This window comes from Rhea americana, unplaced genomic scaffold, assembly GCF_003343005.1.
Source record: "Rhea americana isolate MKP2758 unplaced genomic scaffold, rheAme1 scaffold_63, whole genome shotgun sequence".
Classification (NCBI taxonomy): Eukaryota; Metazoa; Chordata; class Aves; order Rheiformes; family Rheidae; genus Rhea; species Rhea americana.
In genome coordinates, this window is record NW_028186790.1 from 1,549,567 (window position 1) to 1,565,377 (window position 15,811).

Consider the following 15,811-nt stretch of genomic DNA (forward strand, 5'->3'; position numbering starts at 1 on the left):
TCTTGCCCTTCTTGAAGACTGGAGTGACACTGGGGTTCTTCCAGTCCTCAGGCACCTCTCCAGTTCTCCAGGACCTTTCCAAGATGATGGAGAGCGGCCTGGCAACAACATCCGCCAGCTCCCTCAGTCCCCGTGGGTGCATCCCATCCGGGCCCATGGATTTGTGAATGTCTAGCCTGCCCAGAAGGTCTCTAATCCTATCCTCTTCAACCAAAGGAAAGTCTTCACTTCTCTAGACTTTCTCCCTCACGTCCAGGCTGCAGGATTCCTGAGGGCTGCCCTTAGCAGTGAAGACTGAAGCAMAGGCGGCATTCAGTAATTCTGCCTTCTCTCTATCCCTTGTCACCCGCCCCATTCAGCAGTGAGCCCCCATTTTCCCAAGTCCTCCTCTTGCTGCTGATGTGTTTGAAGAAGCCCTTCCTGTTGTCCTTGACATCCCTTGCCACACTCAATTCCAGCTGAGCCTTAGCCTTCCTGCAGCATCTCTACATACTCTGGCTGCATTTCTTTAATTCTCCCAAGTAGCCTGTCCCCTCTTCCACAGTCTGTGTATTTTCTTCTTCTGTCTGAATTTGGCCAGGAGCTCCTTGCTCACCCATGCAGGTCTCCTGCCCCTTTGGCTGCACTTCTYACTCATAGGGATGCACCGTTCTTGAGCTTGGAGGAAGTGATGCTTGACTRSTAGCCAGCTCTCCTGGACCCCCCTTCCTTTTTGGGCCTTAACCTGTGAGACTCCACCAAGYAGGTCTCTGAAGAGCCCAAAGTCCGCTCTCCTGAAGTCCARGGTTGCAATCCTRCTTGTTGCYWTACTTCTTTCCTGCAGGATCCTGAACCCCACCACCTCMTGGTCACTGTAGCCAAGGCTGYCCCCCACCTTCACATCTCTAACCAGTCCCTCTYTGCTGGTAAGSACAAGGTCCAGCAGGACACCCTTCCTCAGAGGCTGCTCCACCCTTTGTGACAAGAGGTTATCACCGATGTGTTGAAGGAGCCTCCTGGACTGCTTGTGCCTTGCTGTGTTGTCCCTCCAGCAGATGTCAGGGTGGTTGGAGTCCCCCATGAGAACCAGGGCCTGTGGTCATGAGGCTRCCTCCAGCTGTCTRTAGAAGGCCTCATCAACCTTCTCTTSCTGGTCAGGTGGCCTGTAGTAGACACCCACAACAGTGTCCTCCTTGTTGGCCTGCCCTTTGATCTTTACCCATAAGCTSTCAACTGCCTCCTCCTCCTCCACCCCTAGGCAGAGCTCGATGCATTCCRGTTGCTCTCTCACATAAAGAGCAACTCCACCACCTYGCCTMCCTGGCCTGTCTCTCCTAAAAAGCACATAGCCATCCATGRCAGCATTCCAGTCATGKGAGCTATCCCACCATGTCTCYGTGACTGCAATGAGATCATGGCCCTGCGATCTCCAGTGGAAAACCTCTCTGCTGGGATGGGTTTTGCAGTGGCTGTTGCCATTTTGCTGAGGGATGTGCCACATTTTGGGGGGCGTGGTGGAGGAGGATGGACGGACAGTGCAAACTGTCTGTTAAGCAGTTTGCACCAGCAAGGCAATGTGAAAGCTGGGAGGCACTTCGAGAATTGACTTGGCTGCCTCTTCGTCAGAGGAAAGCGAGGTTATTTAGGACTCTTTTGGGGGTAGATCTGCTGTTATACTCTGTTTTCTTGAACTGATGTTATGTCCTTTGCTGCTTTTCTCCTGCAAAACATCCAGGCCAGCTTCAAACTCTTTCAAATATTAGCTGGTGAAGAAATAGCTTACTTGWAGGGGGTGGGAAAGCTCATAGCTCCTGGTGTCAGTGCAATAGCTCCATGGTAGGTTAGCTGCTTGCAGGCAAAGTTTTGAGTCCTCGGGTGGTAGCCAGCGGGTAAGAAAGTCCAACCAGCCTGAACAGAGCATGATTCCTCATGCAGTGAGCTCAGCTGGAAGGTAAAATCAGATGTTTTCTCTATTTTTTCTTTCATCTTACCATAGAAATTAATTTCTATTGTAAGGCTTGTGATGYGATATTAATATTAATAACTGACATTGGTTTAGAAACGTATCTCTCAACCTTCTGTTCTGGCATTTATTGAAATTAAGGTTGGTTCTCACAACTACTGACAGCTGAATTTCATCGCTATGGTTGTTTAAACAAGCATGAGACAAATGGAGTTGATGAGAACAGAAAAAATACGGGGTTTCTACTACATGCATTCAATCCATAACTGTGCAGGCTCAGCTGGTAAAAGCAACGGCCTGCTACAAAAGGGAAAATAACATTTGTTGTGAGAGGGAGAGGTTTGTGGTAGATGTCTTTATGGGCTACATAATGAGGAAGAGAYGATCGTGTTTTCAATTAAAAGGCCTAACTCTGAGACTATTGATTCAGGTTGAAAATGCCAGAGAATTTCACAAGGTAGATATAATATTACTGTTTTTGAGGAGAATCCTAATTTAGTTGTTTTTCTTTTTTTTATTGTAGGGATTCTTTCAACTCTGGGAAATGGGTATGTTATTTTTATGTCTTTAAAGAGAAAAAAGAAGCTAAGACCTGCTGAGATAATGACTGTTAATTTGGCAGTGTGTGATCTGGGCATTTCAGGTAATTTGATGTTTTATTTTTATTCATTTTTACTTTCCTACCATTCTTTTTGGCAGCAGCATGAGAAGCTCCTCTGGAAGTCATGAGGAGCCCCAAATGCCTTTGCCACTGATGTTGTTTGTATGTACTATTATTTGTATATAAGTGAAAGAGAAGGACAGGAAAAAAAGTATTCCTGAACAACTTGATAGAAATAATTGGTAAGTACATAGGGAAAAATAAGGTTGAATCTACCARTCCTGACTTGGGTAAAACTCCTGTTCACTTTGGCACTGGGCAGGCCTTCAAAGATAGCTCCCATGTGCATCCTGATATGATAAGCRCAAAACAACTTTTTTYYYCCATTTTTCTTTTTTTATAGTTGGAAAAAATGGTATTTTCTTGCCGCAAGATGTTGTAGRAGGGATCCGGGTGCCTCAGAAATCTATATCTAGCCAAATCTGAGGGTGTAAAGAACATTAAGAGATAACCCTTAACCATATAAACTGTTAACATACAAACTACAGCAGGTTTAGGATTGCTCTCTTAGGACAAGCTCTTCTTGTTTCTCTTTCTAGGTTTGTCAGCAACGTACCATGTGATCTTGGTCACCTTCTCTTCCTTGGGGATTTCAATTTATCTATGTATAGAAGATTTATAATCAAAAATAATTGTGATTGGTGAAGCCATGCGTACTTTTTCTCTCATTTCTTTCTCTGTTTCTTTTTTTATTTGTTAATGAAGATGTTGACTTAAGAAATGTGATGTGTTCTCTGTGTTGGATCTATTGGAGATGGGACTCCTTCCAAAATCTTTAGATTTCACACACTTGGYTTGGTCCCCCGTTCAAGAAGCAAGCTGATGTGGACCTGCTTCCTGTAGATTTCCACAGGGTGGCACTAGCTGATTGTTTAAAACAAAATTAGGCTCATTTTTCACTAATGTGAAGCTCTGACTCCTGTGCTGCTGCAGAGAAGTTGGTTTTGTGCAAATTAAATGTGGTTTCCTTTACAGCTGACAATGATTTATATTATTTAAGTTGCTGACTCTTGGGATTTACCCTAGATCTTGCTTTTCTTGAAGCCTTTATTTCATAGATCAGCTTTTGCTTGAAAAGGAACATACATTTTTACCCTTTCTGCTTGGAGAAAAGCCTATAAATATGATTTGATAAAGTGCTTCAGGCTCAGGCATAATTTTCTTTGAAGGCTTATGCTGAAGGAAAAGAATGACAAAATATGTTGTTTAAAAATGTCTCATTTTCAGGGATTTTCAGAATGATGGGTTTAGGATGGAGCAAAGACCCTTTTCTGCAAGATGTACACAGAATCACAGAATCAGTAAGGTTGGGAGGGACCTCTGGAGATCATCTAGTCCAACCTCCCTGCTCAGCAGGGTCACCTAGAGCGTGTTAGACAGGAGTAGAAATGTTTTAGTTTTCTGTTGAGAACGAAATGGAATATTTACTTTCAGGTCAGTTTAATCTAAATTGGAATATTCTACAGAACCATCCAAAATATTTCACTTAAGATGACTTCAACAAAACAGAAACTTGTGTCCCTAGTTCCATCAGAAAGGTGCCTTGTGGGAATTGTAGTTTGAGAGACTWTTTTTTTTCCTGTGTGCCATGCTCCCTGGAAGCACCCTTTCCATAAAGGAATTCACTGAGCTGCCTTGACATTGCAGACTGTAAGTTCAGCCAGGGAAACGCGCAGATGCTCTCAGTTGCTTGAGATGCTCCAGCAATGTGCCTACAGGAATATGCAGTCACAGGAAGGTTAAGTTAAACGTTAAATACTATTTTAATGTTGCAGTTCAGTGCTGCAATAAGTTCAGGCTTTTCAGCATTTCAAGTCGGTCCCATAGGGAGAAATGAAGCATTCTGAAAACATGTTGATGTTTCTAAAGCATAAATTTTTGAGTTTGCTCTTCCATTAAATTGAGTTTCTCTTCTATTCCGTTTTTTTTTTTTTGTGTCTAGTTTGAGATGAAGAAATAAATAATAAATATTAGGAGGTGGAGATTTCCAACTAGAAATTTCCAATGTCTGAACTTACTCATTCTCACAATACTTGGGAAAAATATGAGTAATATTAGGCTGTTATAAGGTCAGAATGGAACAATATRTTATCTAATCTAACCTCTTCCATAATGCATCACCCACTTTTACAAATGGAGAACTGAGCTAGCGAGCTACTAGGACAGCATCTCCAAAAGAGTTAGGTGTTTCCCTTCGAGTAGCCTTTCGATGGCTAAGTAACGAGTCACTGTGGCCAGGTGACTTGCTGAGGGTGACCTAGGAAATGCATATGGCAGGAATTTAAAGCCACCTCCTCTGCAGCATGTGGTCTGCACAGTGAAGCAACAGTGAAGCTTCATTAGGCTAAGCCCTGTGGATGGGGATCACGTAAGTCATCGCATCTGTTATACCTGCAGTCCCCTCTTCATTTTACAGAGTTAACACATTTCTGCATTTTTACTGGTATCAGCTTTGGGCAAAGGGGGATTTTGCTTTTCTGAATTTTCTGATTTAAGCAGTGATGGATTTCAGCTGACATTTTTTTTTCTCCTTTTGAAGTTGTAGGAAAACCCTTCAGTATCATTTCCTTCTTTTCTCACCGCTGGGTGTTTGGATGGATGGGCTGCCGCTGGTACGGATGGGCTGGTTTCTTCTTTGGCTGTGGGAGCCTTATTACCATGACAGCTGTCAGCCTGGATAGATATCTAAAAATCTGTCATTTGTCTTATGGTACGAAAGAAAAACTATATTAAGTGACACTACATCTCCCCTTTCCTCCCCTCCAAGAAGCTCTAGGCTATTAGATTTGTGAGCAAACAGGGTAAGGAATACAAAASAATTGCATATTGTTTTCTGCTCTCAAGTAGAGTGAAATAAGAGAAGAATCAAATATATAGCAAATGCAAATAAAATAGTGAAGGATTCCTAAGACCGGAAGCAACTATTTTGATCATCTATGCCAACTTTCTGCATAATATAGGCTAGAATTTTGTCAAATATTTCTGGATCAAAATCAGAACTTCTCTTGAATTAGATCATGTTATCAGGAAAGTAGAAAGTCTCCAATTTAAGATGTAAAGTTCTGGTGAGTAAGTAGCACTGACGGTCRATTAGTCCACGAACCAATGTTCAGGAAAATGACCAGTTCAAACTCAACTCACAGCTATGGGATCTTGTTACACTTTTTTTGCTAAATTGCATAAGCCCTGCACCACCACTAAAGCTGTGCTCTTAACCTCTTCTTGGATAAGTTAGGCATCTTAAGATTTTTATCCTGTCACTGTATTGCAAGTTTTCCAGACTCAAATTATCCTTAARCTCTTCAAAATGCTTTTGGTAAGTAGAAGGAGGAACACACAGATAAAAGAAACATATTTTCATGGCCCAAGTAGTCTCAACTAAATTTGTATTGMTGGTCATATTCCCTTCACTGTTGTCCCTCTATTGCCAGTATAAGCCATGAGTTTCAGTAATTGCACATGGAGGCCTTGAGTTTTAGAAACTGCACATGGATAAACCACTTTGTGCCTATCAAGGCCTGTTGAAGTTAGCAAATTCAAACACTGCACATCTTGCAGGGTCTTACGGCATGACACAACAGTGTTCCTCTTTAGGTGCCTAAATTCCTTTAAGATAAGTGGAAGGTATTTAAAGCATCTACAAGATTTGGCTATCCGGTAGGACATAATAAATATRTTGTCTCTCTAATGTGGAGGTGGATCTCGAGAGGATGAAATGAACTTAGCAATGAAAGCTGTTATCAACATATCCATCAATATCTTAAATCACTTTTGAATATGAAGTATTATATGCTCCATTCTTCCCAGTTAAAGGATTTTGGCCRAGTTTGGAAAGTTATTTTTCTTGCATTGGAAAAGACAAATTCCACAACAAAATAAGAGGAATCCTTAAAGTGACTTTTTGTATGAGAAGCACCATGCGTATGTGACTGAGGGACATGCARTGGATCCCTTTGTAATGACATGAGTATCAGTCATGCAATGTTAAATATTAAGAAATGTTTTCAGGTAGGAAGTATGAGTAAGCTGGTCTGTCCAATAGCTGAGTGTTACGTCAATTAAAAGCTGTGGCACTGCYCTGCAATCTGCCATCATAGATCTTGGAATGTCTGTGGGTGTGCTTTTTTTTGTTTTGTTTTTTGTTTTTTTTTTCCTAAATCTGAATGCAGGGAACATCTCATTTTCTGAATTTTACCTACATCATTTACATTTAGCAGGATTTCAGTTCTCTTCTTGTGAGGGTATTATCAACTTAGTTCTCTGGTGCATAGAACGAATTTACGTATCTAACACGACATCTGAGTTCAAGAGAGACAGAACACTGAAATCGTTTTTGTCCAGTGCTATCTGATCATGGTTGTCTAAACACAATGATGGAGAACAGTAAAGAGGCAGCAAATTCAGTCTATGCATTTAATGTAACCATTTTATGTGTTAAGACTGTTGGTCAGGTTCCCGTTCCCGAGGCCTAGGATTTGCTGCCTGTTCCTTCCATGTGAAATTTTTCACAATAACTATGAAAATAATGCCAGTTTTTAGGTCCTAGTGCTACTGTTTCTCTAGTTTTGCCACCTGAATGCAACAAACCTCCCTCCTTCCTCTCAGGCATTGCGTTTGCATACGTCAGTGCTCGTTGTCCTTCGAGCGATCTCGAGAGGTAAATTCAGCTGGAGAAGAGGCACCTGCTTGCATTCAAATTGAAGTGGTTTGTTTTGCTTTGGTTTTATTTTAAGTCGTTCTCAAACCCTCAAGAAAGCTACCCAACTGCTGTTGTTTTTGTGTCAGTGGCTGGGGAATGGAGACAGATTAGAGCTTAAGGCAAAAGGAGCTATTATAACATTTTAGTCTGAGTTTCCACGTAAGTCATAGAATGTCACTTGGTAATTCCTATGTGAATCCAATATGTTGAATATAAATGATAAGCTGAAGCTTTTATTACCTGAAATAGGGTTGTATGTAAGATGGGCAGTGAGTCAATACATCCCACAACACTGTGCCTGTCGTTAGCATTTAATAAAGTCGGTGGGCAAGGAAATGTGAAAACATCTCTCACAAATACTTCTGACCATATGTACCTGAGGAATTGCTGGCGCTGGTGAGTGGGRATCATTTGGCAGATATATATACACACACATACACACACACACACATATATGTATATATATATATGTGTGTGTATATAAAGGACATGTTGCATAGTGCTTGGGGTGAGGAAACACATAGCACTTCTCAAAACTCTTGGTGTGAACTCTAGCCCTCAGGCACTAGCCCAGCTAGTGAGGAATACAGTTAAGATGACAGAATTAAGGTTATACCTAGTTCATGAGTACTCGCTTGCTTGGGAAACTGTTCTGACGGACAAACCGCATGTGAAATCTGGGAGATGGATTATAATTTGCCTTTCTTGCTGTGTGAAGTAAGAACTTTTCTACATTTAGATTCAATAGTGTTCTCCAAGACAGGACCTATAGCATATTCTGTATTCATGCAGTATTCCACAAAGTGGGAAAGTTTTTGATTTCACAGAGCTTAATAAGAGTAATMAATTTTTGCTACTTATATACTACARTCTATTTTTAAATCAGTCTCTCATGTACATGGCTAAGTACAATGCTTATTCTTGCAGATGAAAGATAGGAAAAGAATGACAAGATAAAAATAAACCTGTGTGTTATTTCCTCCATACAGTCTTGTCTTTCAGTCCCTTGGGTTAATGACTTATGTTGAGAAGTGTCTTGAGATCAAACTTCAGACAGCTAATAAATAACAACAGGAATAGGAAATCGTATAAGTTGCATCATACAATTCCAGCTAGTGAGTTGTTCTGCTGAACAACGAAAGGGATGAACAAAAATCTTAAGTAAGTCGTGAAAGTGGGTCAGATCTCCATGTCAGCTGGCAAATAGCCATTATGAATATACCTCTACACACCAGAAAGCAGTTTTGAAAACTGCTAGACAAGATACCTGTGACTGTATCTGAGTTACCTGTCTGGATTGCTTTTGTAGGACTTTTTCARGTTGTAATTAAACACAACTTAAAGTAAAGATCTAAAATATGTAAGGTGGAGTCCTTCCTACAGGTGTCTATTTCTCTTCATCAGGTATGAAGGGAGCCTAGGGTAGCTAGCTCAGGTGTCTCTGTAGATACTTAGAAGGTGAGATGAACCTTACAGTGGTTGTCAAACAAGCATGTATAGAAGACAAGTTTGTGTCAATACGCGTGGATATGCAGTCGTAACTCTTGAATTATTTTCCAGGTACCTGGCTAAAGAGACACCATGCCTTTATCTGTCTGGCAATAATTTGGGCCTATGCTACATTCTGGGCTACGGTGCCTTTTGCTGGCGTGGGGAACTATGCTCCTGAGCCTTTTGGGACCTCCTGCACTCTGGACTGGTGGCTGGCGCAGGCATCAGTGGCTGGACAGGCTTTTATTCTGAGTATTCTTTTCTTTTGCCTCCTGCTCCCAACTGCAGTGATTGTGTTTTCCTATGTCAAAATCATTTTAAAAGTCAAGTCATCCACCAAAGAGGTTGCTCACTATGATACCAGGATTCAGAACAGCCACATACTTGAAATGAAGCTGACTAAGGTAAGTAGGAAAATTTAACTCACTTTGCTTCATTAGACCCTAAAAGTAKCCTTGGAGAAATTCAGCTATATCTAGTTCCCAGTATAGCAATGCTCTACTATGTCTACTATGTTGAGTGATAGGACAGTGCTCTCAAAGTGATTGTTCCAGCTTTCTTCTTCAATGCTGTCAAGCTGGGATACGAAGAAAGATGAAACATCATTTTGTGACTGGTGCACCAGAGTTCCTGAGATCACGATTCAGTCTGAAGCTCTGCCATAAACTTCCTATGCGACCTTATAGAAGTTGTATCACCTCTCTGTAGCCCTGTAGCCACCATAAAACTCCTTTAGCTTTCAGAAACTACTGTAAAGGGTTCTTTTAAGATATTTGAGACAAGCGCAACTACTTTTCAGATAGCTTATAGTTCTCTGTTAATGAAGATATAAACAAAAGGCACTCTTATGATACTGCAATTYTTCTTATGTGAATAATTTATCATTTAGGTTCAGCCATAAACTGCTGAAAAAATGCACGTAAGTGAWAAAAATTGTTTTCCTTCTCAGTCTATGCCTTATTTTCCCATTCTGATTTAATCTCTTTTTCTTTTTGGCAATGGTGACAGCCATGATCCTTGCTAATACCAGTTATTGTGCCAGAAATTTGCTCGAAATGAAGGTTTGTAATAAGCAAAATGAAATTTCTTGTAAAAGATTCACGAGCCTCTGTGAATCTGGTCAGGAGGGAGACAAGCAACATGCTTTGATTACTTGACTGATCAAACATTCATTTTATTATATTTTGGGGAATTGAACTGAAATTTATACAACATAYGGCAGTAAGTGACATTGTGCCAGAGTATATCTGGGAAGCTCAGCTTGCCACCAGTGTGGTCGGTGCTGCCAATACAGCTGGTAAAGATGTTGGGATATATATAGGTTGGAAAATAAGTCTCCATCACAACCCATTCAGCTCCACAGTACAACTTCTAAAACAGGATCAGTTTGAGATYCCTGGCTCATATTCACTGTATCTTAAGTGATGGACAAGAAAAGAGCATAAAGTTTTCTCCTCAATAATGTKGCCATCAAGATGTGGAACCAAAGGTTGAGAACAATGCAATATCCCCAAAGCTTTTGCTTGCTGATGACTTTGTGTTGCAAACCTGCTGATTGCTTGAATCAAAATGACCRTTCATGTGCTAATATCAGTCAGGATGCTAATAATCTGTCAATGGTAGTATAATACGACAGAATATGCTCTTCAGTATGTGTTATTACATGATGTGATATGAAGCTATGTCATGCTGTGATTGAGTGTAGACAGATTGGTTCAGGTAAAGTAAATGAATCATAAATCTTGCTTCCACATATATTTTATTTAATATTTAAATTAAATATTTCCATGGTTACATTCCTTGACATTATAAGGAAGTGCATTTCTCATTTGCTAGGAATTTCAACCCAAATATTCTGTAGACATTTGTTTTTTCAAAGCATCTACAGCTTCTAATGGAGTATGAAATCCATAGTATGATTTGGCAAAAGAAAAACTAGATGATGTGCTAGAGATGTCACTCTCAATTAAATTGCCTTTAATTTAAAATTCTGGTTTATACAGGTAAACACATTAATTTCTRTCTCTTGTAGTGAGTATTCCCAGAGGCAGTCTGTGCCTTCTTGAATGACTTCATGCTTGCTTTTTCCATGTGGAAAAGGATTCAAATTATTGGCTTTTTTTTCACTGGAAGGTAGGCCACAGACCGCACCCCCGGTGCAGGCACAAGATGAACCTGTTTTGGCAAAGCTCTTCTCCTTCCTCCTCTTGCAGATGTCTTCCATCATGACAGGTTATCAGTTGCACTAGGTTTTGACAACATCTATGCAACATCAGCAGAGCCTATAAGAGGAGAAGCAGCCCTGCATTAGATCAAGGCATTGCAATTTCTTTTTCCTTCATTTCCTAGTTCCCTTTGCTCTTCCCTCACTGCCTTGTAGTGAGTAATTCAGAAGAAAGAGCTGCAACAGGCATAGACAGGAATATCCCTTCCTAAACCAGCTCACCTGCAGAGACACTCAGGATCCCCTACTCCCAAATACCATCAGGACTCATTTCAGCCCTGGAAACTACTTCTAAGACTTTGGTTTTATGATGTTTGGAGTCTGATTTTCAAAGAATCCAGATTTTGGAAGACTTGCACTTGATTAAATCTTTCAACGTTTTATTTACCTGCTGCATGCCAATTTCATTATAAAATGGAAAAAAAAGAACCTGTTTATTTTGACAGTTTCAAGGAGTATTTGATTGGAATAGGATATTCCAATGGAAATTTGATTGGAATAGGATATTGGAGAGGAAAGYCTCTTCCAATTACTAGGAATGAGGRACTCTTCAAATAACTCCCCTAAAAGAAAAACTCTACAGGAAATGTTTCCAGTTTAATCAGCATTAATTTCAAATAATTTCAGATCTTTCTAAAGTTTTCCAAGAATTTCACGTTTTTATGTTAAATGCTCTAAAACAAGAGAATCTGCATTTTTAAAGGGATTGTCCACCTTAAATAATTTAAATTTGATGTCAATAAATTATTATTTTCTGAGATYGCATTTAGTTTCCTCACATTTAGACTGACCTTGTGACTTTTTAAAAAGTCTGGGTTAACAGACTCACTAGCTATTCTGTAAGAAGTCAAAGGAAAACAGGAGCTAAATAAAAAGAAGTGAAATGCATGATGGGTTTTGTTCATGCTGTAAATTTATCTGAAGTGGGTCATAWTTTTTTTCATTCTGTGGCGCATTCCCTGGCGTTCTGCATAGCTGTGTGCTGTGCTGTCGGCAAGAAGAATTCTGCTAGATTAACTCCTTTCTCCCTTTTCTATTTTCCCCTCACAAGGTGGCAATGTTGATCTGTGCAGGATTCCTCATTGCCTGGATCCCTTACGCGGTGGTGTCTGTGTGGTCGGCGTTTGGACAGCCGGATTCAGTTCCTATTCAGTTTTCCGTGGTACCAACTTTGCTTGCAAAGTCAGCAGCCATGTACAACCCGATTATTTACCAGGTCATTGATTGTAAGTTTGGTTGCTGCCGGTCAGGTGGGTTGAAGACACTGAAGAAGAAGAGCTCTTTGAATAAATCCAGGTAATTTTTTTTTTTGAGTAGTGAGGTATCTTTAAGTGCACAATGCTTTAGAAAGCCATTCTGAAAATTTACCCAACATAAGTTCTGCCCAGAGTCATGGCTCTTCTGATCTTATTTCTTGTKTTTGACCTTGACCCATGCAGGGTCTTTCTTGCTATGAAACTTCATGACGTCATTCTAGCTTTACAAAGAGAAACAAGGACTGTAAGTCCATTAATGTGATGGGAAACAATCCCTTTGAATTTGGTGTTTTTCCTATCTTCCTTTTTTTTTTAAATGTCATCATAAAAGCCACCTCCAGAAGGTGTTTATATGACCTCTATTCCCAATAAAGAAAATGCAAGAGAACAGTGTTCAATTYGTATATAATTAAACTCTTAATACCAGGCCTTTCAACCACAGAGTTAGCAGAGAGAGATGTTAGTAACTCAGTCACCATCTAGGTACCATTCAAGGTCTGTGTCCACTCCTATATAGAAGATACACAGAATCCAAAGAGCTGTTCATTCCCCTCCTGTCCTGATCAGATTGGGGTTATATCTATCTTTTTATCATAATAATAGGAAGGGGGGGATTTGGGGAAAGGCAAACTGTCTTCTCTTCCACCAAAAAAAAAAAAAAAAAAAAAAAAAAAGCACAAAGTGTAATTACATTTCATAATAAGTTTCTGTTTCTTCTAAATCTTTGTGGCAAATCTGTACTGACCATCAGTGAAGTTCATGGAAATACTGTGTAAATACAGTAAAAAAATTGACTTAGTTCTGTGGTATGTTACATGAATCTTTCTTTTCTGATAGACTTAAAATGAGACAATGTTATTTATTACTCTGACAGTGCAGGTTGGTACAAAGGCCACAGCTAACCTGCTAGATCTTACTGACTGGAAATTCCTAGAATTCCAGGAGAATTATTTACTTCAAAATCCTGGATTTTGCCTCCATATTGCATCTATTATAAGCATGAAGACCTACTTCATCATTCATATTGTTTCCTTACCAATTCTAGCATTTTTTTCAATGTAATGTCCAGAGAAGGTGTCAACACCTCAAGATTCCACAACTTCCCTTAGCAGGTCATTCTATAACCTTACATTCAGATTTATTGCATCAGAACATACAGAGCCCGAATATGTTGCATTCATTTAACTGAGACGCCTAAGTGACAGTTTACCTTGGCAGTTTTAGGCAAATGGGAAACAAGTCTGAAGTATCCTTCTCTCTCTCTCTGTTTTCTGTACAAGGCAAACAGGGTGACAAGACTAATAATTTTAGGGGCCTTGATTAGGCCGGAGCAATCTCATAGGCAGAAAAATGCTATATTTTAAAAACAGGGTTCAGACTCAGGTTAATAAATAAATAAATAAATTTAAAGGCCTAAATCTGTATGTAGTGTGCAGAAATGGAGATGAGTGATAGTCCCTACATAGCTTTTTGGACCTTCATTCACTGCAGAGCAAGAACCTGCCRTGCCGCCTGCCATCCACAGCCTCACAAGTAGGAGATCTAATTCTGGTCAACTTCCCACCAATTTGATTTTTAAACGGAAGAGAAAGGCTTACAGCTTGATTTCTGGGACCTATTGAAAACCTCAGTAATTTACAGGTGTTTTCCTGAGCCCTCCACACCGATGCCGTTATAGTCCCCAGCATCTCCACAGGCTTTGTCTTGAGTTTGGAGGTCTCCAGGGTGTGGGATGGCTGGATTTGTGTTTAACTCCAACTGAGAAAGGAGGTTTCGTCTAGTCTCTCATGCTGAATGAAAGATTTCCTAGGCCTGTGTGGTGAACAAAATGTTCTGGGAAAAACACTTCCCAGCACTGAGAACTGATTAAGTTTATATGCTTGTTTTTGTAAACAATATAACTTCTCTGCTTCCTCCCTATAGGATGTATACCATATCTGCACATAGAGATTCGACAGCRGTGAACGAAACCCAACTGGAAGTGTGAAGGCTCATTTCATGAGCAGCAAATGAAAACCTGATGACAAACAATCATATTGTCTCAAGTTCCTTTTTCTGTAAATAAATGAAAACATGATAACAGTTTTATTTTCCTCCCTAGTCCTATGTACAATGTATTTTTTTTTGTATACCAGCTATARAAGTATGATTAGGGCTGGGCAAACATTTTAAATACTCAGAGGAAGGAGAAACAGAGGTGGTTCACTTGTATAAAAATCTTGGCTTCACTTGAGAGTCTTTGAAAAATTACTCCTTTTTTCTTGAACACTTACAGAATTGATATTTTCCCCTCATGGAAAAGTGAAGTGTTCACAAAGGCCAGTTTTACTCTGCTAAAGCTAATCTCCCTAGATTCCTCCTACAGTCACTGGAGAACCGGAGCATGAGAGAAAGGATTCCCTAGAGGACTAATCAGAGCAGGAGCTTGATTTATCAGGGCTCTGAAACACCCACTGGAGAAACACAGCAACATTAGCCCCATTAATTATCCTTTGTGATCATATATCCCTCCAAACCCTTGTGGCTACAAGCCATCTTAAAACCACTTTGGTTTCAATCCTTTTCTTTTCAAAAACATTTTTTTTTTAGTCAAGGCAAGCTTAGAAGCAATGCTCATGTGGTCACAAATGCATCGCAGATGGACAGTATTTGTGAGTTAGAGGGGAAGAAGTCTTACCCGAATATTAGTTTCATTTAAAGAATTCGGAATCATGAATTTCTGTGTAACAAAAATCAGAACCTAAATGGACTCAGCCCCATACAAGCTAAATTGGGCAAACTAGCATTTTGTCCATCTCTTTGCATTTTTGGCTAGCGAAAGCTAATGATATATGATGGCAAAAAGCAGTTCGTTGTCTTAAATGCTAACTGACCTTTTTTGCCTTATATTGTACTTTCTATCATCTTTTAGGAGGTCAATATTAAACATAAAAAGACAAATCCTTCCTCGCTTCTAAATATGAATACAAACTCACAATTAGAGAATCCACGGGAAAGGATACAGCATGGGGAACAGACGTCTTTACAGCTGCAATTGTGTCTGCTATTTAAGCACTGAGGCCTGGAAGGAAGAGGATTAGGAACGGTTCAGCCAGCACTCCTAAAGAAAGCATTCAAGTCGTCCCTAATATACTTAATGGAAAACCAGCATGCCTTGAAAAGACCTGCAGAGTAAATCAGACAGCCAAAATAGTTACCCTGGATCTGTGCCATAATTATTTACATCCCCTTCTTTTTCTCTTCTATGTTTACCATTTTGATTTACAATTTTTCCAGAGATGGTTACAAAGCCATTAACAATTTTCTGTCCACTTTCCTGTAGCTTTTATTCCTTTCTTCATCAAGAGAAGCCTTGGCTGATATCCGTATCATAATTAAAGTCTGATGTAAGGCAGTCATACCATGACCTTATAAAGATTCATTGGAGCGCAGTTCCTGATAAGTTCTCACTATTCTGGCCAGATTTTGGGACAGATCAATTTATAGTTTGTGGCTAACCCTTCCTGCAGTTTTGGTGGAGGAAGCTTTTCTTTTTACT

General features: G+C 39.9%; 1 protein-coding gene across 1 annotated transcript in view; it reads left to right on the forward strand.

Moving 5' to 3' along the window:
• OPN5 (opsin 5) overlaps positions 1–14,260 on the forward strand; it is a 20,896-nt gene extending 6,636 nt beyond the window's left edge. Inside the window, exons 2-6 of the mRNA XM_085320329.1 lie at positions 2,466–2,585; positions 5,143–5,313; positions 8,863–9,197; positions 12,069–12,313; positions 14,197–14,260. Of these exons, the coding sequence (XP_085176455.1) occupies positions 2,466–2,585; positions 5,143–5,313; positions 8,863–9,197; positions 12,069–12,313; positions 14,197–14,260 (935 nt within the window). The remainder of the gene's footprint in view (positions 1–2,465; positions 2,586–5,142; positions 5,314–8,862; positions 9,198–12,068; positions 12,314–14,196) is intronic.
• The last annotated feature ends 1,551 nt before the right edge of the window (positions 14,261–15,811 follow it).